This window comes from Toxorhynchites rutilus, chromosome 3 (genome assembly GCF_029784135.1).
Source record: "Toxorhynchites rutilus septentrionalis strain SRP chromosome 3, ASM2978413v1, whole genome shotgun sequence".
NCBI classification, from domain to species: Eukaryota; Metazoa; Arthropoda; class Insecta; order Diptera; family Culicidae; genus Toxorhynchites; species Toxorhynchites rutilus.
Genome location: NC_073746.1, coordinates 206,845,158 through 206,871,341, shown reverse-complemented (window position 1 = coordinate 206,871,341; position 26,184 = coordinate 206,845,158). Strand labels below are relative to the sequence as shown.

The window sequence follows — 26,184 nt, the reverse complement described above, 5'->3', positions numbered from 1 at the left end:
TTCATATTCTCAAGCTGGAGAGAATACAATATCGTTGCTTGCGTATAGCAATGGGGTGTTTGCATTCGACACATACGATGAGTCTCGAAGTATTGGCAGGAGTACCCCCGCTTACTCTTCGATTCACAGAATTATCCTACAGATTTCTCATCCGTTGCAAGATCATGAATCCATTGGTGATTGATAACTTCGAAAATCTACTCCAACTGACTCCTCAGTCAAGTTTTATGTCTTTATACCATGATTTCCTTACCCATGAAGTGCACCCTTCACCGGGCATCTCCAACCAATTTTGCTTCCCATACTTTTGCAATTCCTCTGTCAATTTTGATCTGTCCATGCGACAAAAAATCCATGGAATCCCAGATCATCTACGCTCCGATTCTATTCCGCCGATATTTTCGGCAGAATATGGGAAAGCTAGATCTGATAAAATGTTCTTTACTGACGGTTCATTCATAAACGGGTCCACTGGCCTCGGCATCTTCAATGAAAATTCCAGTGCCTCTTTCAAACTCAAAGATCCTTGTTCCGTGTATGTCGCTGAACTGGGTGCGATATACTACGCACTAGGGATCATTGAAACATTGCCCATCGACCATTATTTTATTTTTTCAGACAGTCTCAGCTCAATAGAGGCAATTCGTTCAATGAAAGTTGATAAACGCTCATCTTATTTCCTAACAAGAATAAGACATCTATTGAGTGTTTTGGTCGAAAAATTATTCAAGATTACCTTAGCATGGGTTCCCCATTGCTCGATACCGGGGAATGAGAAAGCGGACTCGCTAGCTAAGGTGGGCGCTTCAGAAGGCACACTTTTTGAAAGGCAAATTGCTTATAACGATTTTTTTCACATTCCTCGTCAGGACACACTCGTTAGTTGGCAGCGCATGTGGAGTGAAGATGAGTTCGGTCGCTGGTTACACACGATTATCCCTAAGGTTTCGACGAAAGCTTGGTTTAAGGGATTGAATGTAGGTCGTGATTTCATTCGCGTGATATCTCGGCTTATGTCCAATCACTACATCCTAAACGCGCATCTCCATCGCATTGGGCTCGCAGCAAACAATCTTTGTGATTGTGGCGATGGCTACCACGACATCGAGCATATTGTCTGGTCGTGTATCCGGTTCCATGCTGCTCGCTCTCAGCTCTCTAGAGCACTGAGAGCAAAAGGCAGACAATCGGATATCCCCGTCCGGGATATCTTAGGTAGCCGTGATCCTGATCTTCTGCTTCATCTATACCTGTTCCTCAGAAACGCCGATGTCAACGTTTAATGATGTTTCCTTCGTTGTGTCCCCGTTTCATATCTCTCATTTCCGATCTATAAACTTTTACTTAGTCGCGGCAATACATACACACACTCTTTACAGATACACGGGCCAAAGGTTGTGCAGTCCACTGATCATTCAACAAGAGCCAAAGGTTGTACCGCTCATGACAACTCTACACGAGCTGATATTTGCGCCGGCTAGTGACCATTCTATCCTGGATTCCTCGAGTCGAGAAGACGCACCACGCTAGATATGGGGTACAGACTAGGGGGCGTTGCTGATTAATGGTCAGCTGCATCCCAAAAGGAAGTATCCCGTGTCGGGCACAGGTACAGAGCATTGGAGACAGCAACATCACAATTACGAAAACACTTGTAATACTAACCTCGAGCCAACCGCGAGTAATCGGTTACATATTCCTAACATAGTTATAAGGCAAACATTGTCGAAATATTGAACTCCCGGCCCCGTCAGGTTGACGCTATATGAGCCTTAATAAAAATATATATTTTGGATAAAAAAAAAAGATTTTTGTATTTGATCTCCAAAAGTTCATACTTATCAAAATTTTCCATTGAGCCATATTTGCGAAAAATTTTGAAAGCAGAGGATTTATTGAAATAAGCATCCGAGCACTCTTTGTCCCACCAAGGAGCGCCAGGGCGTCGGCGAAGTTTTGCACCAGGGAAACGTTTCGTTTGAGCTTGAATGGCAGTGTGGTAAATCAAACTAGCAATGAAATCATATTCTTCGAGAGGTGGAAGTTCAGGAGTCGAATTGATGCTCTCTGATATAATACTAGCAAATTTCTCCCAGTCAATATTATGGGTAAGATCGTATACAACTTCGACCAATTTCCGTGGACACATCTCATTGGCAATAGAAACAAGGATTAGTAAGTGATCGATACCGTGAGGATCTTGGATTACTTCCCACATACAATCTAACGATAAAGTAGACGAACAGAGTGACAAGTCTAGTGTACTTTCTCTTGCAGGGGGTTTGGGTACTCTTGTAGCTTCACCAGTGTTCAAAATTGATAAATTGAAATTATCGCATAGATCGTAGATGATTGAGGAACGGTTATCATCATAGAGTGCCCCCCAGGCCACACCATGTGAATTGAAATCACCCAAGATTAACTTGGGTCAGGTAAAATCTCGATAATTCCATCGAGTTGGTTGCGTGAAATTCCAACTCTGGGAGGAATATATACAGAAGCAATACATAGGTCTTTTCCCCTTATTGTGGTATGACAAGCAACTACCTCGATTCCTAGAAGCGATGGTAATAGGGTTTTATAGAAGGAATGGCATTTTTTGATCTCCAAAAGAACGCCACCGTGTGAGTCTCTTCGATCTAAACGGATAATGTTAAAATCATGAAAATTCAAGTCCTCATCAGGGGTAAGCCATGTTTCACAAAGAGCAAATACGTCAGAATTTATATTGTTGACTAAAAATTTTAATGATTCAATTTTGGGTTTAATACTTCTGCAGTTTCATTGAATAACTTTAAAACTATTCAATAAAGGTAAAATTATTTCAATTGTTATGATTTTCCGTTGCTCTACGTGCGGTGTGGATTAGAAATTTATAGTAAATATAGAAGTGACTGTGTAAATCGTTCGCTGTGCAGAAAAAGGGTGATAGTTGCTCTAAATAGATTTATTATAGATGGAGAAGATGCGTATATTTCTGGTTTTAGAGGTCTCTCGGTTACCTTCTCAGGTTTCCCACAGAAAGGGAGTTATGTTGTACTGTAGTTGTGGGAATATTTATGTGAAAATAATGTGTTTTCGTTTGTGGAAAGTTCAAAAATATCGTATTTCGGTGTCGCGTCTACAAGCCTAGGATTGAAATTTAATCGCCCGTTTGTTTAAAATATGCGATTACTCCCGGTTCATTTTAAGGGCCGATTATGGAGATCTTTAGTGTATATGCCGAAAAATCAACGCACGATAAATCATGAATTATAAAGTTTATACGGATTTCTCGCGCGGTTGACTTTTTAGAGCTCTTGTTGAGATTATTCGCTGTCGCATAAATGTTCAATAAATTACAAAATATAAAGTTGGTGCGTTCTTTGTTCAACTTCGCTGATTCTGGTCAATCACGGAGAGCAACTACGAAGTGTAAGTCTATTCCAGCTCAAATCACCAAATATAAACTCGATTCGGTTTGTTTTAAAAGAGTTCTCCCGGTTGTCTTTATACTTCTGTCGTTGCGTAATGGTTCAATGGAAGAATAAACGTACGATGAATCAAGATACATATAGTAGGAACGTTATGTTATAGAACATTTCTACCGGTTGCTTATTTGATAACGAGAGATGTTGAGGGAGATGTGTTCAGTGGATTTTGCTCGCATTCGCAGGGTCCGTCTGCCGGTCGGGTGATTCTGGGGGTTTGCTTTGGTCGGCACTTCGAACAGTCTACGGTTGGGCTTGGCGTGGGATGAGTGAAGGTGGAGTAGAGCAGATGTTGTCTTTGGTGGGGGAGCGATGGTGACAGAACCGTGTAGGCTATGAATTCCAAAAATTTCAAATTCAATAATCTAAAACCGAAAAATTAAAAATGTGATATTCAAAATCTAAAATCGGAAATTCTTAAATTTTATGGTTTTTATAGTTTAATTCATACATCGCGACTAGAATTCGATAAAAAATATGCTCCGGTTCAAGTGATTTAAGAGGAGTTCTCCCTGTTACCTTCTCAGGTCTTCAAAAGAGGACTCCGCGATAACAATTGGAGTTCAATGAAGAATACGTGCGATGAATAACAATATACAATATATATTTCCGGTCTTATTGATTTTAGAGATCTCTCGGTCTGTCGGTTACCTTCTCAGGTTTCCCACAGTTAGTTCTCCGACATCGTGATTGGACTTTGATGGACGTTTTGTTGTGTGGTCGATAGTTCATGTTCACATAATCACATCACTTACCTCAGTGAATCCTGATTCATACCTTTCCCACTAACCACTATCCCTTCCATGATAATCGCTAGGGAACCACGCTATAGAGGCGACCCTTCTGGCCTTCGGGCGGCGATTATTATACTAACATTCCTTCCCTTCCCCTGGTGACTGTAAGGACGTGGCCGGCGTCGTTATTGACCATTTAAAGCACGAATCACCGAAAATTGCACAACGAGAATGATTTGCTAGTCCCAAGCGTCATTCTGTGTGTTCTTTGTGCAATTTGATTGGTTCAGGTCAATCACGGAGAGCAACTACGAATTGTACAGTCTACCCAAGCTCAAGCTCAAGCTCAAGCTCTGCAGTTCCATTGAATAACTTTAATTGTATCTATATCGTTTATAGAACAATTAGGCATCGAGTGAGAAAATGGTCGCAAGGAGGGGCCATTTTTCTGTCAAGAATGCAAACAATGCAGGAACCAAACTAACGATAATACTTTTGAGGGGCTCGGGAATGTTTAAAGCATCTAGAGTGTGACTCGCAATACTTGGAAGGGGAAATAACCCAGCTTTGAAAGACCCTGACGGAGTGTTCACGTCTTTTTGTGTTCTCGCGGAAGTAAAACCAGGAGGTGTTTGTTTTGGAGTTTATCACTTCCAGAGGATTTCTCAATTGGTTTAACGTTTTCTTGCATCTTACGAGGAGTCGGAGGAGTAAGAGGAGCAGAAATTTTTCTTTTTCTTGAGCCTCCCGGTATTGACATGAATGCTTCTTCAATGGAAGTAAAATTTTCACAATCATCGGTTGGCAGAATTACATAAGGGTTCTCTTGTGCTCCAGTATTAGGGGTCTCTTTTGCCACAGCCCTTTTGAGCATTTCAGCATAAGTCGTCTTGGATCGTTGTTTGAGAGAGTTCTTAACTTTAGCCTCCCGCGATTTAAACGCTGGACACGCAGAAAGATCGTGAACTTCTCCTTTGCAAACAATGCAGTTATCGGCATCTTCAGAGCATGATTTATCCTCATGCATCCCCCCACATTTTGCACAACGTATCTTGTTGCTGCAGTGGGAGTCTTTGCTTGCTTTTCATACAACTCATCACTTTAGGTACGTAAAGGCGCACCGGAAGCAAAACCATATCAATTTCCACAAATTGTGGAAGAGCTTTTCCGGGAAAGGTTACTCGGAACGAACCTGATTCGAAGTACTCTTTCCCTTTTTTCGGAATGAGATACCGAATGCAATTTCTTGCAAGCAAAAATCTTCAGATGATCAATATTGGCATTCTTGAATCGACCTTTTCCTTCGTGTAATATTTCATCATACGTTAGACTAGGGTCGGTGATGACACCATCAATTTCAACGTCTTCTGAAGGAATATAAACAAAATATTCCTCCGTAAAAAGTTTGCATTGCGTAATCACAGTGGCGGTTTGCGGTCTTTCTAATTAGCTTTATCGAATCGACCGTGCTGAAATTCTTTTTGAGTTCTCTGGCTATAGTCAAAATTCGCAGAGCTTTCTGACGGGGGCGAAAATAAACATGGTAAGGTCCATCGGAATCTTCAGGGCAGGACTTAATCCCAGGAGCTGTTTTTGATGGTGGATCGGGGTTCCCCGGATCCGGGATAGTTGATTCATTATTAGTAATGGGAGGGGCAGGAGGACTGTGGTGTATAGTAACACCCACTTCCATTGTGAAAGCAAGAAATTAATTTCTTGTTAATGAGGACGACAACAACAGGAAGGAAAAGCAAAAAAAAGGGTAGCAAAAAGCAGAACTTAGCCTACCTGTTTTCGAAGAGTAACAAGCTGGGTAGCTGACTGCAAGCCGGTGACGATGTTAGTCCTGGTAGTCGATAGGTCCCCTGTTTAGATCCTGAGGGCTGGCGAGTATGTATACCTGTAAAAACACAATTTTTTAAAAATAGGTAGTAAAAGAGTAATAGAAAAAAACTTGATACTTTCTTTCCACTCTGCAGCGAAAGAAAAACACGTCCTTCTCCGATGAGATCAGGGAAGGAACTGGCACTCGCTTTTGTTTTGATTAATATTTTAACATTTGATAAATCACGGTGGGTTGAATTAGATTTAAAACGTCTAAAATAATAAGTACTAACATGTACAGTGTTCAAAAACATAGTTAATTAGAGTTTTCTAGTAAAACTCAAGGGGTGCCGGTCTTACTCCCAGTGACGGGCTTACCCCCAACTCCCCTATATAAAATTTGTCAGGTGTTTTTTGGTGAGATCAAAATAAATGTTCACTGAAAACCAAATTGACAAAAAAAAATTACGTTCAAAAAAATTGGAAAGATTGAAAACAAAAGATCGATTCTCGCGATTTTTCAGAGTACAAAGAATCGATCCGAAAAATCGGAAATCGGTGAGAAAAAGATCGATCTTCCAAATATCGATCCAAGATCGCCCAATCCTAATTTAAGCACATTTGGTGTAACTTCATTCTTTGATGTAATAACAAACAGATAATCGCACTTACAAATACCATAGAAAGCCTTCACCAAGTATAACAATTCTCAGAAAAATAATATATTTTAGGAGTCTGATCAAAAATAAGTCCGCTTCAATTCTTTTGCTTCCTGTGGTGCCTTTTGTTTACGTTCTTTTACTTCCACGAACTCTAAAAAAGCTTGAATTGTTGCAACGAAACGAGGATAAATAATTTCCCGCCTTTTTCTTAGCCTGGCATGGTGCCTCGTCACTATCCGAAACCGGGAATAAATTATCACATATCTGGTACGATTCTTCAGGAACGGCATTAAAGGGTGTGTCACTTCAAATTGCATCACGGAAAAAAACGCTGTAGAAATTTAATTTTTAGGAATTATATCTTCAGCTTTCGCTTATAATCAGATAAGAGTGTATAGATCACGTTGACCATGCTTCACTGTCAATTTTTCGTAAATTTGGAAAAATGTCGTCGAACGAAAAAGAGCGTCGTGAATTAATCCTGTGCACTCATTTCGAGAATCCGGAGTTGTCACATCGGGACATCGGTAAGATGCTGGGAATCGTCCAATCCACGGTCAGCAGAGTACTAAAACGATACTTCGAGAACCTAACCATCGACCGGAAGGTGAAGAACGGCAAAAATGGATGCTCCGTCAGTGAAAAAGATCACAAGCGCGTAGTTAAGCAGTTTAGACGTGATCCGAGAAGTTCGGTCCGGGATGTCGCTAATAAGCTGAATTTGTCGAGTTCATTCGTCCAGCGGACCAAGCAGCGGGAGGGCCTGCGTACATACAAGGTTCAGAAGGCTCCTAACCGCGACGAAAGGCAAAACATGGTGGGGAAGACGCGAGCCCGGAAGCTGTACACCGAAATGCTGACGAAGCCGCATTGCCTGGTAATGGACGACGAAACCTACGTCAAAGCGGACTTTCGTCAGCTGCCGGGCCTGTTGTTCTTCTCCGCAGAGGACAAATTCAGCGTTCCGGAGGAGATTCGCAAGCAGAAACTATCCAAGTTTGCCAAAAAATACATGGTGTGGCAAGCGATCTGCTCTTGCGGAAAGCGGAGCGCCCCCTTCGTGATTACCGGCACGGTAAACGGGCAGGTTTACCTTAAGGAGTGCCTACAGAAGCGCTTACTACCACTATTGAAGCAGCACGAGGGCCCGACCATCTTCTGGCCGGATCTCGCTTCGTGCCACTATTCAAAGGACGTGTTGGAGTAGTACGAAGCCAACGGGGTCACCTTCGTGCCAAAGGAAATGAACCCGCCCAACGCGCCGGAGCTTCGCCCAATAGAGAAATATTGGGCGATTATGAAGCAGGCCCTCCGGAAGAACCCAAAAGTTGTCAAATCGGAGGCGGACTTCAAGAGAAAATGGATTTCTGTTAAAAAAAAATTAGTGGGTTATATCTATGATATAACCGCAAGGTTCACGTGGAACTACCTTAGCTGAGCAATCATTCGTTTGTATTGATTAAATTCTTGATTGAATGAAACAGTTTCCAAATTCAATTGAGTTCAATATATTTGCTCTGTGAGTGAAAAAAATGAACAAATGCCGTGTAAAGTAAATTCATTTATTGTGATTGATTGTTCTTCGTTACAAGTAAATTTAATGACGGACCTTTTACGTTTGGTATGATGACTAGAACAAAATATATGTACGGAAGAATTATCAAACGTTTGATGAACCAGCCTGTTCAGTCTCACGACTGAAGAAAAGAGAACCCGCAAGAGAAAACATGTCTGTACATGTTCATAAGGAACAAACGCCCCTTTTCTTTGATTCCCCTTCCAGCAGCGCACGTGCATTACATAGCGCAATAACGGCAACAACACAAGAAAGAAAAATGCTGTCCATCGCTATTGCAGCATTCCCGCTGAATAAAACTATGCGTTTCACCCAGTGAGACGCTCTCACATCTATATTTTTTTGACGGCTCAAGAAGTGTTTTACCTCGAACAGTTTTTTTTACAAGTGTTTCTCTTTTAGTCTAGAATAAGTTAGTATAATTTTAGATTAAGCTAGGGCAATGTAAATAAAGTGTATTATAAAAGACAACATTCCGTGTATTGGATTTCACAGTGTTTAAGAGTTTCTATCTAGCAGCTGATTCAACGAGAGTGGTCGTCAGCGTAGATCAGCGAGTGGAAAGTTTCGCAGCACGCAGCTTTTCAGCCAGCTACTTCCCGGCGATTGTGATTGTCGCATGCGTGAGGCATCACCAGCTGTCCAATTAAACCGAGGAAAGGTCACGAGCATCTTTGCCTCCTCCCCAATCATATACAGTCCACCATCGAACCACACACAGCCTAAGGCTGAAAATCTTTCCAATAAAGACAAAAAAAAATTATCAAACGATTATTTTATTTTACATTTTCCTCTGAAGTTTACATCCCAAAAGTGTACATACTTCTCGAATCTCGAATTTGCTTGAAACTGGGAAGTTCATTCGCTTCTAGTGGCTGCACGATTTTCCCAGGTTCCTAAGTTTAGAAGATCATGTTAGGACAGACATATTCCACTCTGCACAAAGGCAAGCGAGGACAAAAGTACTTGCAGTTTGCATTTATTTGCAGAGCCGATTTCCCCAGAAACCACGGTTTTGAAGTCTGTGTTAGGGAAACACATTTCAATCGGAACAAAAATACCCCCGATTTGTATGAATTCGCAATGCCGATTTCCCCACGCTTCATGGATTTGAAGTCTGTGTTAGGGAAACACATTCCAGTCGGAACAAAAATACCCCCGACTTGCATGAATTTGAAATACCGATTTCTCCAGGCACCTTGGTTTAGAAATCTCTATTAGGGAACACATTTCGGTGGGAACAAAAGCTCCCCCTACTTTCGTGTGTTCTTTTTCTTCTTTTTGGCTTTAAGAGGGTTTAAACTTTTCAGTTCACTCGCCTCTAGGCTCTTTCGTGTGCTTGCAATGCCGATTTCGCTGCTTGGTTTTAAAGTCTGTGTTAGGGAACATTTTTCGATGAGAACAAAAGTCCCCCTACTTTCATGTATTTGCAATGCCGATTTTCCCAAGGCTGCTTGGTTTTGATGGCTGTGTTAGGGAAACCGTAATTCGGGCCAATCAAAACGATGCAGTTAGGGCGTTTAGATAACGCCTAATATTTTACAGTTATTCAATTGTTTATCTAATGAAAAACAACATTTTGTTAGTTGCGATAGATGCGTAGAAATATTCCCTATCAAGTGATGCAAACATCTCTCCTATCCAGTACGAAATGTTCGAGCTATAAGCATTCGAAATCTTTCATTTTTTCCTGCATGTTCTGTGTTTAGGTTTTCATTTTACCCTCCATATATTCCGGTTAGACGTAGTCCCTCGTCAAAAAAAAAAATACAACCTGACGTTGTACAGAACCTTATGGACGGGGTAAAGAGGAAGGTGCGAGCATATGGGCTTGGGCTCGAAGTATGAATAAAAAGAAAATGCCAAAAGTTGTTTAATAGTTTTTATTTTACTGTCTAAAATTTTGAAAAGGATCGGTCTACTGGGCGAATTTCTACAGCGTTTTTTCCGTGATGCAATTTGATGTTACACACCCTTTAGCTTCAATCTAGGTCGTAGATTCCGCACCTGTTGAAAATGTGAAAAAAATATACAGTAATCTGTGGTGCATCGGGTCAACTGGGGTAAATCAGAGCACCTGGGATGAATAGGGATAAGTCCACATTGCTTGTAAGTCCTTGAAGTTTCGGTAACAGCCTCCAAACCCGATAATGTTTACATGTAATGCGGGATTGCTCGTGTTCGTGTCCAGTTTTGGTAAATAGTATATCCAAACACTTCAAAACACGTGACGCGAGACAAGTCACAACTATGTCATACTTACAAAAAGGATATTCAAATTTCGCATTAGACAGAACTCACTCACACAATCTCAACACCATAGTCCTTTGGAACAATTCGAGCAATTTCACCCGGAAGCCGGCTTTTAGGCGGAAACAAAATCAAAGGTGGCATCAGCCTTCCTGCAGCGTTTCCAGCAAACAATAAAGTATAATATAAAAATCTCGTGTCACGGTGTTTGTTACCGAACTCCTCCGAAACGGCTCGACCGATTTTGATGAAATTATACTCAAAATACTTGGTAGGTATGAGAATAGGTTGTAAACTATATATGATACCGCTAGGATACCGATTACCATATTTTTTTTGACGTAGGAATACGTCTTTCATTTCTATACCGGGGTGTAAAATCAAAGTTTCGAAAACGAAAGCGTTACGCCGGAGACCTAGATTTTGAGTGTTAATAGCTCCTAAACAACTGAACGAAATGGTATGATAAACACTTCATTCGAAAGATAAAACGTCTACGCGTTCTATACTTGTTACTTTCTGATCCAAAAACATGTTTCAATAGTCTTAAATTTGCTTTTAAAATAGGCTATTGAAATCACCAATCGGTATATAAGCGAGCGCCGCTCGGAAATCCACTCAGTTCTAATTGAACAGCGATTGGAGCATGTTGTCGCTGTTGTGGTGAAGCTCTTCATTTATCATGAAAGCGCGGATGAACGGTGTCATCAAGAGCCTGTTTGTGCACCTTAGGCCAGAAGGGAATCCATCAGGAGGAGAGTGATGCTACAAACGGTTCCCCGGGAAGATCTCGTAGCAGCCGCTACACACACACACACACATACACGCACGGAATTCTTTCTGTTTGGATCGAGAAAGATCCGGAAAATAATCTGCCAGTTCCTCTAGGAATTTAAAAATACATTCATGTGAAAGAGTTTATTTGAATGTTTTCTATCCATGTAACACAGTGACCAAATATGTTTCAATCAAGTGCTATTAACAGGTGGTTATCGAGTTGGCATTAACCACTGGTGGGCTTCCAGTATCGAGGAAAATGTGGAAATATCTAATCGTTACTGAAAATAATCTGCCAGTTCCTCTGGGAATTTAAAATTACATTCATATGAAAGAGTTTATTTTAATGTTTTCTATCCATGTAACACTGTGACCAAATACATTAGGTTTTGTGATTTTTCAATCAATCGCAATCAACAGGATAGCTTCTGAAGATTATTCTTCCCCATCAGTAGGATATTTCCGTATCCAATATTGGATGCATAAAACCTTGTGCCTCCAACGTAACGCTCTCGTTTTCGAAGTTCTCCAAATATTCATTCATTCAGAATGAATTCAGATTCAACTTCATACAAATGATCTCTAAATCAACGATAGTCCTACGTCACCCTTGCGGTTATACCATAGATATAACCCACTTCCTGTTTTTTATTTAAGTCATTTATTTTTACAGGCTCAGTTACATAGGTTTAAAGGAGCCGAACTCTTAGCTATACTTATTAGTATATATCAACATGTTTCCTTAAATCTAGGGTTAATAAAGTAGGAAACCGATTACTCGCGGTCGACTCGAGATTAGAAGGGTGACATAGTTTATTTTGGAAAAGGAGGGGATATAAGGATATTGTACAATGTTCACACTCGCATTCACACTCACGCTCATCATACTCAATTCTTAAATCTATTATGTATATACATATCAGCTTATTCTATAGTTAGTCAGAAGGGAAACAGTCGCTCGCGAAAGAAAAAAAAAAGGAGAGGATAAGGGTGTACGGACAATCACACACGAAGATCGATAGTTTTAAGGAAAACATATATTAGGGACATGTAATCGAGGTCTAACCGAGCCAACCCAACTCTCACCGGTACATTGGGCTGTCTACCTCGGGTCCGAAGGGAGTTTTCTAAATTCGATCTGGCAACAAGATACACCTCGCACGACCAAACAACGTGCTCGATGTCGTGGTAACCTTGGCCACAAACACAGAGATTGCTACTGGCAAGATTGAAACGAAAGAGTAGCGCATCTAACGAACAGTGATTGGACATGAGTCGGGAGAAGGTGCGAATAAAGTCCCGACTCAAGTCCAGACTTTTGAACCACGGTTTGAGGCTAACCTTAGGGGAAATTGAGTGAAACCACCGGCCCAATTCATCTTCATTCCATTTGCGTTGCCAATTAGCGATGGTATTTTTACGGACTAAAGAATAAAATTCATTGAAGGCGATTTGACGCTGATAAATGTCGCCCTCAATCGCACCTACCTTTGCTAATGAGTCAGCCCTCTCATTACCCGGAATTGAGCAATGTGAAGGGACCCAGACAAAGGTAATGACATAACAGCGTCTGGATAAAGCACTCAGTATTCTCTCAAGGAAGAACGGCGAGTGCTTTTCCGGCCTCACTGAACGGATAGCTTCGACAGAGCTAAGACTATCCGTTACAATGTAATAGTGTTCAACAGGTCGTGAGGCGACGCTGTGAATTGCTGCCAATTCAGCAATATACACTGAGCAAGGATTCTGAAGACTGTGTGAGGTGCTAAAAAAATCATTGAACACTCCAAATCCTGTGGACTCGTTTATAGTGGACCCATCAGTAAAGTACATATGATCACAATTGATACCCCCATACTTTTCATCGAAGATCGTTGGAGCGATCCTCGATCGTTGGTAATCTGAATATCCATGGATATCTTGCTTCATGGACAGATCAAAATGCACAGAGGAATTGATGTAGTCAGGGAAACAAACACGGTTGGGAATATACGAAGAAGGATCAATCTGCATGGAGATGAATTCATGATATGAACTCATGAATCCGGAGTGAAAATTTAGCTCGATCAGCTGCTCAAAATTTCCGATCACCAATGGGTTCATAACCTTACACCGGATTAAGAACCGAAGAGATAATAAATTGAAGCGATCTTTTAGTGGGAGTAGGCCTGCCAAAACCTCGAGGCTCATGGTATGCGTTGAGGGCATACATCCCAACGCGATACGAGACAAAGATACTGAATTCGCTCGAGTTTAATGAGGTGTGTTTTGGCAGCTGATTGAAAACAGAAACTGCCATACTCCATCACTGAGAGAATAGTTGTTCGATACAACATTATAAGATCTTCGGGATGGGCTCCCCACCAGGTGCCGGTAATTGTAAGGAGAAAGTTTATTCTTTGTTGGCATTTTTTACTCAGATACGTCATATGGGCCCCCAGGTACATTTGGAGTCGAACCAGACCCCAAGATACTTGAATGACATAGCATGAGTGATCGGTTTACCCAAAAGTTGAAGCTTTGGTTTTGCTGGTCTATGCTTCCTAGAAAAAACCACCATCTCTGTTTTCTCCGTGGAGAATTCGATCCCTAGCCCAATGGCCCAGGTTGAAAAATTGTTCAAAGTATCTTGTAAGGGTCCTTGCAGATCGGATTCGTTAGATCCTACGACAGACACCACTCCATCATCTGCAAGTTGTCTTAGGTTGCAATTTTGTGTAAGGCAATTGTCAATATCGCTTACATAGAAGTTGTACAAAAGGGGGCTTAAACATGAGCCCTGGGGGAGTCCCATGTAGGAGATCCGACTTACTGTCGAATCCCCATGAGAAAAATTCAAATGTTTCTCACAAAGCAAGTTATATAACATATTATTCAATAGAGGCGGCAGACCCCGAGAGTGTAATTTGTCTGACAAAACCTCTATTGAAACAGAATCAAAGGCCCCCTTTATGTCCAAGAATACTGAAGCCATTTGTTTTTTTTCGGCGTAAGCCATTCGAATTTCTGAAGAAAGCAACGCAAGACAATCATTCGTCCCCTTGCCCCTGCGGAACCCATATTGTGTATCTGAGAGTAGGTCATTCGTTTCAACCCATCGATCAAGGCGAAACAAGATCATTTTCTCCAACAATTTCCGTATACAAGACAGCATTGCTATTGGGCGGTACGAATTGAAGTCGGACGCGGGTTTTCCGGGTTTTTGAATAGCTATAACTCGTACTTGTCTCCAATCATCTGGAACAATATTATGCTCCAGGAACCGATTGAATAAATTCAACAAGCGATGTTTCGCCACATCAGGGAGGTTTTTCAGCAAGTTGAACTTAATTCTATCCGATCCCGGAGCAGAATTGTTACATGAAAGGAGAGCAAGAGAGAATTCTACCATCGAAAACTCGGAATCAAGATCGCACCTATCTTGTGAAATATCTCGAACAATTTTTTGTACGGGAACGGAATCGGGACAAACCTTCCGTGCAAAATTCAAAATCCATCGATGTGAATATTCCTCGCTTCCTCGCTTTGATTCTTTGAAGAGCGATTTCTCATGTTTCGAGCCACTTTCCATATTTTTTTCATTGACGTTTCTCGTGACAAACCTCCCACGAAATTTCGCCAATTAGCACGTTTTTTCCCTTTGATTACATTTTTGAAGTGATTCTCAAGGGCTAAATACGTTTAAAAATTTTCAGGGGTTCCACGTTTTCGAAAAGCTTTAAATGCATTTGATTTATCCTGATAAAGCTTGGAACATTGGCTATCCCACCATGGATTGGGAGGCCTTCGACGAATAGTGGAACCTGGGATGGGTTTCGTTTGAGCGCGAACCGCGCTGTTATATATCAAACGAGAAAGGAAGTTATACTCCTCCAATGGAGGTAAACCATCTCTGGAATTGATGGCTAGAGTAATCGCGTCCGCATATTTTTTCCAATCAATGTGTCTTGTGAGGTCATATGCCATGTTTATAGATTCAGAAGAACTCGACCCAGTGGTGATGGAAATTTTGATTGGCAAATGATCACTACCGTTGGGATCCTGAATTACATTCCACTTGCAATCTAACGATAGTGAATTCGAGCAAAGCGAGAGGTCAAGAGCACTTGGGTTAGCAGGAGGTTTAGGTACACGTGTTGTTTCCCCAGTGTTCAAAACGGTCATATTGAAGCTGTTACAAAGGTCATATATCAACAATGAACGATTGTCGTCGTACTGTTCCCCCCAGGCAGTTCCGTGAGAGTTGAAGTCTCCCAAGATCAATCGTGGCTCAGGAAGGAGTGAGCACATGTCAACAAGTTGCTTGCGGCTAACCGCAGCTCTCAGAGGCCAATACAAGCTGGCAATACAGAGGTTTTTGCCTTTAATGTTTGCATGACAAGCAACAGCTTCAATCCCTCCAATAGGTGGAAGGTCAATCCGAAAAAATGAGTGGCACTTATTGATCCCCAATAGCACCCCTCCGTATCTGTCATCACGGTCCAAGCGTATAATATTAAAATCGTGGAAAGAGAGAACATCTCGCGAAGAAAGCCAAGTTTCGGACAGAGCATAAACATCACAATTGAACTTATGAATTAAAAATTTGAATGCATCCAATTTAGGGATAAGACTACGACAATTCCACTGTAAAACAGTGATATCTCCGACCTCTCTATTCAAATTAGACATCAAGAGAGATAATCATTGCAAGGAGGGGCCATGTTTGCATCAATTTCTGTAAAATTGTCTTTAATACTGGAAGCATTGAGATGACAAGGGTTCTGATGGAGTCGGAAACATTAAAACACGTGAAGATTTGATCCAAAAGGTCAGACAACTTTATAAATCCCGATTGGGAAGTTGAGCTTGACGGCGAAACAGGGACAGTTGGGGTTTTGATGTCCCCTCGAGTGCTGGGTCGTTCGAAGGTGAACTATTCCCACGGAAGCCAGGAGGAACCTGATTTTGCTTGTCCGCTGCACTCGATATTTTAGGCATGCTAACAGGGGGTATCACCGATGGAACTTGTCGTTGAAGTTTGGGAGTGGACACATTTTTGCGCCGGGGATTCCCTTGGAAAATGAACGGTGTGCCCTCTTCAGCTGTGTCCGCTTCTACTTCGTCAACTGGCAACGTGGAGAAGACATTGTGTGTGGGGATTGGTTGTTCTTGTTGTTGTTCGGCCGGTGGAGAAGCGCAAAAGTACGCTTCGAGCGTTCCTTTAAAGAGCGTTTCTGTTTCTCCCAGTGACTCTTGTAAGTTTCACAAGCCGAGAGCACATGTGGAATTCCTCTGCAATATGGACACTTTTGCTCAGTCGCACTGCAAGATTTACCCACATGTTGCTCTTCGCAAGTGGCACAGCGCTCCTTGTTGGCACAATAAGCTGTAGTGTGACCAACTGACTTGCATTTTTGACAAGTCATGGGCTTTGGCACGAAGAGTCGAATTGGCAGCCTCAATTTGTCCACCATAACGTAGTCAGGGAGAGCGGAACCAGCAAAAGTTACTCGAAACGAGTCGGACGGCGTAAATTTAGAGTTTTCCCCTTCCTGGGAGACTTTGCCGAGTTGTCGGCATTCTAAGATTTTGATTTTCATCAAAGGTAGTTTTTTAAATCTACCATCTCCTTCTGTAATTGATTCGCTCGTCAGACCCGTTTCGGTTATCACTCCCGAGATTTCTACGTCATGGGAAGGCACGTAGACACGATACTCTAGGGTAAATCTCTGGTCGACGACAATATCGTTTGCTTCTTTCCGATTATCCACGACAACACGCAGTTTGGTCGGTCTAACTTTTGAAATTTCTTTCACGGAGGAGTATCTTGTCAGATCTTTCATGATCTGAATAACATTAAGCGCTTTTCCGTTTGGCTTAGGCCTGAGGAAAACAACCCATGGACCAGTTCCAAGTGCATCTTCCGGATAGACCTTGACACATGGAGAGGTGATAACATGAGAAGGAGATGACGTGGATTGAGTGGGATCGGTGATAACATGAGAAGGAGATAACGTGGATTTGGTGTGATCGGTGACAATAGGGAGGGGAGGTGGGATCGAAGGAAGGGCGGAAGTGCTAGGGGATGGAGCGGAGTGAGTGGCAGACTTTTTAGAGGGGGGCTTGGTGGAGTTAGCTGACTCGTCCCCGGACGAAGCATCTCCTGTTAAAGTAACGCGTTTAAGTGTTTTCGCTGTTCCTTTTTTGTTATTTTTTACTAACATTGGGGAGTCATCGTCAGAGATCTCCATATTTGGAGACCCCCCTTCTGACATTCTACAATTTGTACTTATAATCTAATGTATTTAAAAATAATAATAAAAAAAAATAAAATAGAAAAAAAAAATTAAATATATTAATTTTTATTCACCCAATTGTACACCAGTGCAGATAAACTGGCAACCGATGCTTGCTTCCCAATCGGTTGATCGCGCTCGGCACAATTGAATGTGTGTCGCACACTACCACACACAGTCGCCGGTGGTCGTTGAATCGCACTGTATGCGAATGAGTTGTAAGTGCGACGAGGATGGCGGCTCCTCCTCAATCGGATGATCACGCGCAAAGAATAGCTGCGATTATGAGTCGGTCAACGTCACTTCACCACACTATCCACGGTATGCGCAATCACACTGGTATTGGTGTGTACACGCGCGATATAATGCCAGAAATGGCGATGATACAGCAGAAACCAATCACTTTTCCAGCTCTGCTGAAATGATTTCCCGGTTTGTACACTGTCCAATGTTCCGCGGTGACAACCACGCGCGACGTGAGAAAAAAAACCCCAAACGAAAGAAGGAGAAAAAAAAACACTTGTCCGGTTTTGTAGCTAACGAGACCAATCGAATATCCGGAGTCGCAACAATCACGTCTGGCTACCACAAACTTTAGACATGGAATGGCCGATTACCATATGTTCAATACCGATTAGGGTGACCCTACACAGGAAAAAAAATTCTGAATATTTTTCTATATTTTTCTTCCTAAATTTTGGGATAAAAATACATGGGACCCTTTATTTTCACTTTTATCACCTATTTTCAATCGTGTTTTTACTATTTTGGTATAAACAATATTCAAAACATTGACCTGCTGTTCGTTTTCCAAGCAGAACCAATTTATTTACGTTATTAAATGACAGATGGCGCGACGTCTGCTTCATCGAACTGTCATCCACACATGCACCAGTAACCTAAATTCGGCTGAAACCAGGTGCATCGCCGGCCAAGTGAAAGCCTTTTTGAATGAGCAAAATAAATTTTTGAAACTCTTCATATCATACATGCTCGGATTACAAGGCCAATCATCAATTCTGATAAAACAGCTAGAGAATACGTGTGTGGATCCAGTGCGCATGTTATTGAATACAACTGCACGGACAACTGCACGGCGACATGAGAAATTGTGATTCGAAGAAGAAACAATAATCTGGAGTTCATCGTTAACACACATCTTCTTCAATGGTACTAACGTTCCTAAAGTTCCTAACGTTCGCCGTCTGAACGTAGAATTACTTGCGAACGGTAGAGAGGTAGAAAGCGAACGACTGCGATTCCTACGACACAATCAACAGAAGCGACGAGACGCTATCATGAGAAATGCCGACACAGTCTTTGCTATGCCATCGCGTTTATTCAAACAAAAATAAGGTCTTTGATGGCCATCTTTGCAACATTACACGTATTCAGTCCACAATGGCAAATGGCAATCATATGCACATTTTTAGTTTGGTTAGTCGATAAAATACGCTCTGAGAAAATCGTTAGTGTAATTTCCTCCTTTATGAACGCGATCCAGCAGTTATAAATGAGCCGTCCGTCTGGAAAACAGCAAACGCCAAATATTTTTTATGGCAGAACAACGTTTGCCGGGTCAGCTAGTAAAGTATAATTTTCTTCATCACTATTGCCAAAAATTGACTGCACATGCTTACTGTCCTTGGGAGCTAGGAATATTTTATTCCGCACAACAAGCTGGAAAGCAGACATGTCCAAATTGAAAATCTGATTCGGCAATGTAACATGTGTTCCATCGAACGTCGAACAGAATCCATTGCTTTCTCCAAATCATCTGCGGAATAGCGCATCTTTTGGAATTTCTTCTGACTTATTCTGTAAAAAGTAGATAAATTGTCGTCTATGTACTTCGAAATTTCAATGCACGGTGAGTGGAGAATGTTGTTTAATGAAGGCTCCATTCACCGTGCATTTTTGTTTTGATTAAAAGTCAATGTAAACGCAATTTTCTTCTCTATTTGATACGCTGCCACAAAATACATATCTGAAGCTGCGATTGTACGGTACAACAGGAGAAAAACACTAAAATGTGAAAAGCGTTGTTGCCACTTTTCTTCGTAGGGACGCTGATAGAGAGCTAATGGCTTCGGATGTAAACAAACAAAAACGTCAAAACGACACTTTTAATGGAATTTGATCGCAACTATGACCCATATCAAGGTTTTCATACTAGTTTTGTTAACATATATGCAAAAGTGGGGCATTTTCCCACTATTTAGAAAGAATATTGGACCATATTTCGAAAATGCACGGTGAATGGCGATAAATAATAAAAAAATATATTCAATTTAAATATAAAGCGTATGATGCAATTTTTTCGTGAACACAGCTTCATGTAAACTCTCAATATTGTAATCATGGTCCTTAAAATTCAATCATTTATCGTGTAATTCATTTGTATACTATTCACAATAACCATTTGTGTACTCAGAATAATGAAACATCTATTTTCTAAATCCCTCATTTCGCAGATTTTTCATGTGCGTTAGTAAGTGATATACTGCTGCAAGGTCACCTCTACATTACGCAGAATTATTTTGCATTTTACTCTAATGTTTTTGGTTACGTAACAAAGGTAATCTGAGCAACAGAATTTCCAACTATCGCTAGTTTTCAACGAGGAATTCTCCTTTCAGCTTTTGATCCCCACTGTATCAGTGATTAAGATATCCAAGGAGAAGACAGCCAAAATGTTCCCAAATGCGGTCGGTGTGACCACGTGCGCGGATCGTCATGTGTTTGGTAGCTTCATGAGTCGCGAGGCTGCCTATCGACTGATGTGTAGTGTGTGGCGTCCGGTCGCACCGCCGGAGGTGGAAGAACCTATCACACAGAAGATACCCGACGTTGAAGTTTCCGAGTGCTCGGTGGAAGACGACAGCAGCTGCTCAATTAGTGGTAACGAAAGTTCTTCCCAAGTGAAAGATAAAAAGTCTGATGTAGTTGATTCGGGTGATTCTACTTACGATAAATTTACGGTAATAGATGGCACTAAGCGTTCTCTCGATGGTAAGTGACCCACTTTTAAGCAGATGAGCATTACTAAAGTTTTCTCTCTCCGCTTTTCAGCTTCTAAATGTAGAAAATCTGTGCAGAAAGAAATAATCATAAAACCATCGGCAGCAGGATTGATAGCATCTGCCGCAATACTGAAAACATCGGGAACCATCATTATTAAAGAAAAATCCAGCTTTAGTGATAACTCTTATCAAATATGTAGTGATAATAATGATGATACCCATAGCATGCTAACAAGACTTAGGCATAGGCTACAACAAATATTTCCCTCCGATTTTGGTGTTATACATGTAGGAATAATTTTAGCAATAATACTAGCACTGTTTTCTTGTTTCCTTATGTACAAAATACACTACCTGCAGTCGCGCATATATAATTTCAACAATTTTCGTTGGGTAAGCATGATTTATCTCAGATAATACTCATCACATTTTCAGTTATCTAATTCTACAAAATACTGTCTTAGGGTGAAGAAAACGATATCGACGTTTATGCTGAGGTTTTAAAATGGCAAAAACAAATGCAATCTAAAAGTACGGAGGAGGCTCAAATAGTTCTTAACTCTAATTTAGAACAAATTGCAAAGGTATGTTTGAATGTTTCTAATGAACCATTTGTATTTCGCTGTACTGAACTGAACTGATTCGCCAAATCCACAATTATTTAAATAACATATTAAATTATTGGAACTATAATTGAACAATCGGCATTTACTCCACCATTTCGTACATCTTGCATGCACTTTGACGTATATAGTTTGATTTTGTTTTGTGCATCAATTTTGCGAATAAATCTCTAATAACTGTGTAATTGAAGCTCTCCGGTCGATGGAAACTAGTAGCGCTAATTTATTTTCATATCCAAGAATAGGAAGCACGTGAAATTGATCGTATAAGACTTGTACAGGTCACATTGCTCAATTCCTGATTGAGGGAATGCGTACAGTGTCGGACAAAACACTTTTTTGGCTCAAGCAAAAAAAGAAAGTGACAAAACTTTGAGAAAAAACATTCCATTCCAGTGCTTCAATCCATTTATAATAACTTATTTATATTGTTCGAGGAAATTTATAACATCTGCAGTTAAAACAATAGTCATTCATTAAAAATTCGTTTTAAGCATACTTAACAACTAAAATGACGGTACAAAAATTAAGACCGGTTTTAAAATTCATGGTAAAAAAATAAAAACAAGAAAATTCATACCGCGAAAAGCTTCGAGGGTTAGTACTTGGTCGTGTATCCTTTGTTGGGCATCACTTCACGCACCCGGTTCTACATGGATTCCACCAGCCCCTGGGACGAGGTTACCAGGATTGCGTACCAACAAGCTTGGATCCAATCCTACATTTGCTGCTTATTCTTCGATTTCTCCGCGTACACCAACCTTTTCACGATCTCCTATAGGGTTCAGATCCGGTGGCTGCGCTGGGCACTCCATGACGTCGACCACTTTTTGAGGGTCTTGGCGGTGCGTTTCGGATCGTTATCCTGCATGAACTGCCATTTCAGGGACATATCCCACTCTGTGTGTGCCAGCATAACATCTTATCTACCCAGTACAGGGGGCCAACCCTGTACCAGGAGAAGCATCCCCACACCATAATGTTCCCTTCACCATGATTGAAGGTCTTCGTAGTATACTGTGGCATTTAAGCGCAGCTTATTGAGCACCAAGTTTTTCCGTCCGAGCCGATGAGGTTTATCTTCGTCTCATCCGATCACTGTATATTTCGCCATATAGAAGGGAAATCCGGACCGATCCAATAGAAGTGGTATTTCGCGAACTTCAGCCGTGCCTTTAGATGCTCCGGCGTCAGCATCGGGGCCTTGCAGAAGCTTTTACCGCCTAGTCCCTGCTCCACTAGCCGCCGCTGAGCTGTCCGGGAACTCACGGGCAAGTTTAGTTCGTCTCGGATTTTTTTCCAGGCCTTGAGGGGTTCTTTTTTGGAGGTTTGCTTCATGGCAGAGTTACCCTTTGCGTTTGTTTTCTTTGGGCGGTTGGTACATTTCGCGGATGACCATCCGCTGTGTTTCCGTGCAATTATGCACGTGACCCATTTTTCGTTGACTGCAACGATTAAGTGTACCGGTAAGTTTCTTCGGTTTTACAACAGATGGCGTAACTTGATTATTCTTCCAGTAAATCAAATCTCCAGATATTCGTTAGAAAGCTACTGTCATTGCGCGTCTTTTTCAGTATATGTCAAAAAGTTTAAGCGTAAACTACATAGTTCTTTGCCACTTTGAATATGTCGAATGTCGTACCAACGAGAGTGTTTTTGCGGGGAGTGTTACTTCATTACTTCAATATGCAGACAAAAGCTGCGGAAAGTCATCGCATATTGGTGGAAGTTTATGGTGACCATGCTCCAACTAAGCGAACGTATCAGACGTGGTTTTCATGGGTTAGAAGTGGTAATTTTGACTTGGAAGACGAAGAACATTCCGGACCACCAAAAAAGTTTGAAGATGAAGAATTGAAGACTTTACTCGATCAAGAGTCGTCACAGACGCAACAAGAACTTGCAGGTACACTTACAGCAGCTCAACAATCCATATCCGATCGTTTAACCCTTTGCTGTCGTATTAAATTAAATTTGGGCATGGGTGTCGTACTGGTCGGCATTATTTTTCTTTGAAAAAGCAGTGATAAATACAAGATTATGAAAAATAAACTTTGTTTTTATTTTTTTGTGAACCATGTATATGTGTTAACTTAACAATGTGTTTTGATGTGATGTTTTTTTTATAAAAATTATATTTTATAATTTGTCTTCGTGTGAAATCTTCCGAAACCCTTTCCAAGAGTAAATCATATGAAATATAATCAACACATAATTTTAGTTTTATTATCTGTTGAATATGAGACACTTTTGCCATTGATGTAATAAATGCCAGTAATGGGAATGTAATTAATGCCAGTAATGTGTATCCGAAAAGATAAGTACTTTTCTCTTTTAACTAATAAAGGTTTTTTTTTACATGAGATTATTCAGATTACATAATACACTTATGCAAACAATGGTTTTGCTCTTTAAAAACAACTACTTCAGCATAATTTGAACCAGTAGTTACTCAAATAATGATTTATGTGGTCCGAGATTATAAGAACTTTTCGCTTTAGAAGAACAAAGATTTTGTCGCTTGAGACACTTATGCAAGTAGTTCTGATACTTATGAACAATCTTCTCCATTACAACGAAGTGTTAAAATGGCTAAATTCTGCTGTTATGATTTTTGTCCCACATTCCTATGCATTCAACACACTGTGCAACATGGCAACATGGCCAGCACTTTTCCAATTCGTGGTTAGCCGTAAACCGGCCGATTATTTCCGCAAAGGGATCTGTGAATTGACAGAAAGATGGGAAAAGTTGTGACTAGCGATGGGCAATACTTTGAGTATTAAATTTTTGCAGAATAAAGCATTAATTTTTGAAAAAAAACTCGGTCGAAACAACACTCGAAACAGCCGAAACCAGGAACCGGTCCTAAATTTTGTCGAGCCATTTTAGTTGTTAAGTATGCTTAAAACGCATTTTTTTGATGAATAACTGAATGAAACACTGGGTTGGATTAGGGGAAGTGGGGGCATAGTGGTCACTCTAAGGAATATGTCCACTCCCAGTGTCCACATACCGCTACAATTCCCGTTTTTTTAAGATTATTATTCAACTCATTGTTGTTCAAGATAGCATACGGTTTCAACTATAAAAATTCAAAATAGTACATTTTCCATAATTTTCCAAATAAAGGGGAAAAATCGAACGTTTTTTTTGCTTGGAGGTAAAGTGGTCACTCCTACATATCATGCTATATGGGATAGATTTATGCGTTTTTTTGTCCAAATTTGTTCAAATCATATTCGATTTAGTAGGTAAAGGTATGAAATAAGCTTGGTCTATTCACCTAGAGTCTCAATTAAAATTTTCTCATGCATATAAAAAGTTGTAAGAAACACATAACGTTCCGCATAATGAGGCATGGTTTAATTGGAGTGACATATTTTTCCAGGGTCAAAGCCACAAAAGGAACCTCTTCAAGAGCAGAATGTGATGAGGTATATTAGCTTTAGTAAACAGAACAATGTAAGTCGTTATGCACCTATGACCACTTTGCCCCCAAAAACAGATTAAACAAAATATCTCCTAGATTATGTGAAGTGAACAGTCGTCCAAACTGATGATTTGTCCAATATATCAGATTGAATAAACTAAATCTCACGAGAAATTCCTTAGATACCATGCGCACAGAACTGAGGCCGAATGGCTTTCGAGAGAGCAATTTCTGTTTTTACTTATATTTCGATAGATATATTAGGCTGTCAAAAAAGTCCTGCGGTATTTCCGCGAGGTGTCGTTGTAAGCGCGTAGTTCTAGTTGTATTCATTGTATCGAGTAATACTATAGCTTGTTGGAAAGGTATTTTTGCGCGCTATAATATAGTCCTTGACAGTGTTTTGTTTGGTTAAGTCGTTCGTGAGTTATAGTGTCGCAAATATGGAGCAAAATAAAGAGAAAATCCGACATATTTTACAGTACTACTATGACAAAGGCAAAAATGCATCTCAAGCTGCCAATAAAATTTGTGCAGTTTATGGACCCGATACAGTTTCCATTTCCACCGCACAACGATGGTTTCAATGTTTTCGTTCTGGTGTAGAGGTCGTCGAAGATGCGCCACGCTCCGGAAGGCCTGTCGTCGAAAATTGCGACAAAATCGCTGAATTAGCCGAGAAAGACCGGCATAGTAGCAGCCGTAGCATCGGCCAAGAGCTGGGGATAAGTCATCAAACCGTTATTAACCATTTGAAGAAGCTTGGATTCACAAAGAAGCTCGATGTATGGGTGCCACACACGTTGACGCAAAAAAACATCTTTGACCGTATCGACGCATGTGAATCGCTGCTGAATCGCAACAAAATTGACCCGTTTCTGAAGCGGATGGTGACTGGCAATGAAAAGTGGGTCACTTACGACAACGTGAAGCGCAAACGGTCGTGATCGAAGGTCGCTTAAACGGCTCAGACGGTGGCCAAGCTCTCATTAACGGCCAGGAAGGTTCTGCTGTGTGTTTGGTGGGATTGTCAAGGAATAATCTATTATGAGCTGCTTCCCTATGGCCAAACGCTCAATTCGGACCTGTACTGCCAACAACTGGACCGCTTGAAGGTAGCGCTCATGAAGAAGAGGCCATCTTTGATAAACAGAGGCCACATTGTCTTCCATCAGGACAACGCCAGGCCACACACTTCTTTGGTGACGCGCCAGAAGCTCCGGGAGCTCGGATGGGAGGTTCTTTTGCATCCGCCGTATAGTCCGGACCTTGCACCAAGTGACTACCACCTGTTTTTGTCCATGGCGAATGAGCTTGGTAGTCATATGAAGTTGGCATCTCGTTGGGAACAAGTCATCGAACAAAACGGCGCATATTTGACTTAAAACAGATGATTGTAACTAATTTTTTGAACAAATGAAAATTCAAAAAAAAATACCGCAGTACTTTTTTGACAGCCTAGTACTACCAAACAAGCAGGTGACCACTTTGCCCCCACTATCCCTATATTTTCTCAAAGTTTCGTCGATTTCTT

General features: G+C 41.0%; 1 protein-coding gene across 6 annotated transcripts in view; it reads left to right on the top strand.

Annotated features, from left to right (window-relative positions):
• The window catches only part of LOC129775006 (uncharacterized), an 81,051-nt gene that overhangs the window by 49,056 nt on the left and 5,811 nt on the right, over positions 1-26,184 (top strand). For 5 of the 6 annotated variants that reach the window (XM_055779159.1, XM_055779160.1, XM_055779155.1 and 2 more), the window contains 4 exons: positions 20,046-20,149; positions 20,211-20,583; positions 20,644-20,987; positions 21,059-21,178. In XM_055779159.1, the coding sequence (XP_055635134.1) occupies positions 20,046-20,149; positions 20,211-20,583; positions 20,644-20,987; positions 21,059-21,178 (941 nt within the window). Of the gene's footprint in view, positions 1-20,045; positions 20,150-20,210; positions 20,584-20,643; positions 20,988-21,058; positions 21,179-24,608; positions 24,655-26,184 lie in introns of all 6 variants that reach the window. The other variant, XM_055779156.1, reaches the window with a different exon arrangement.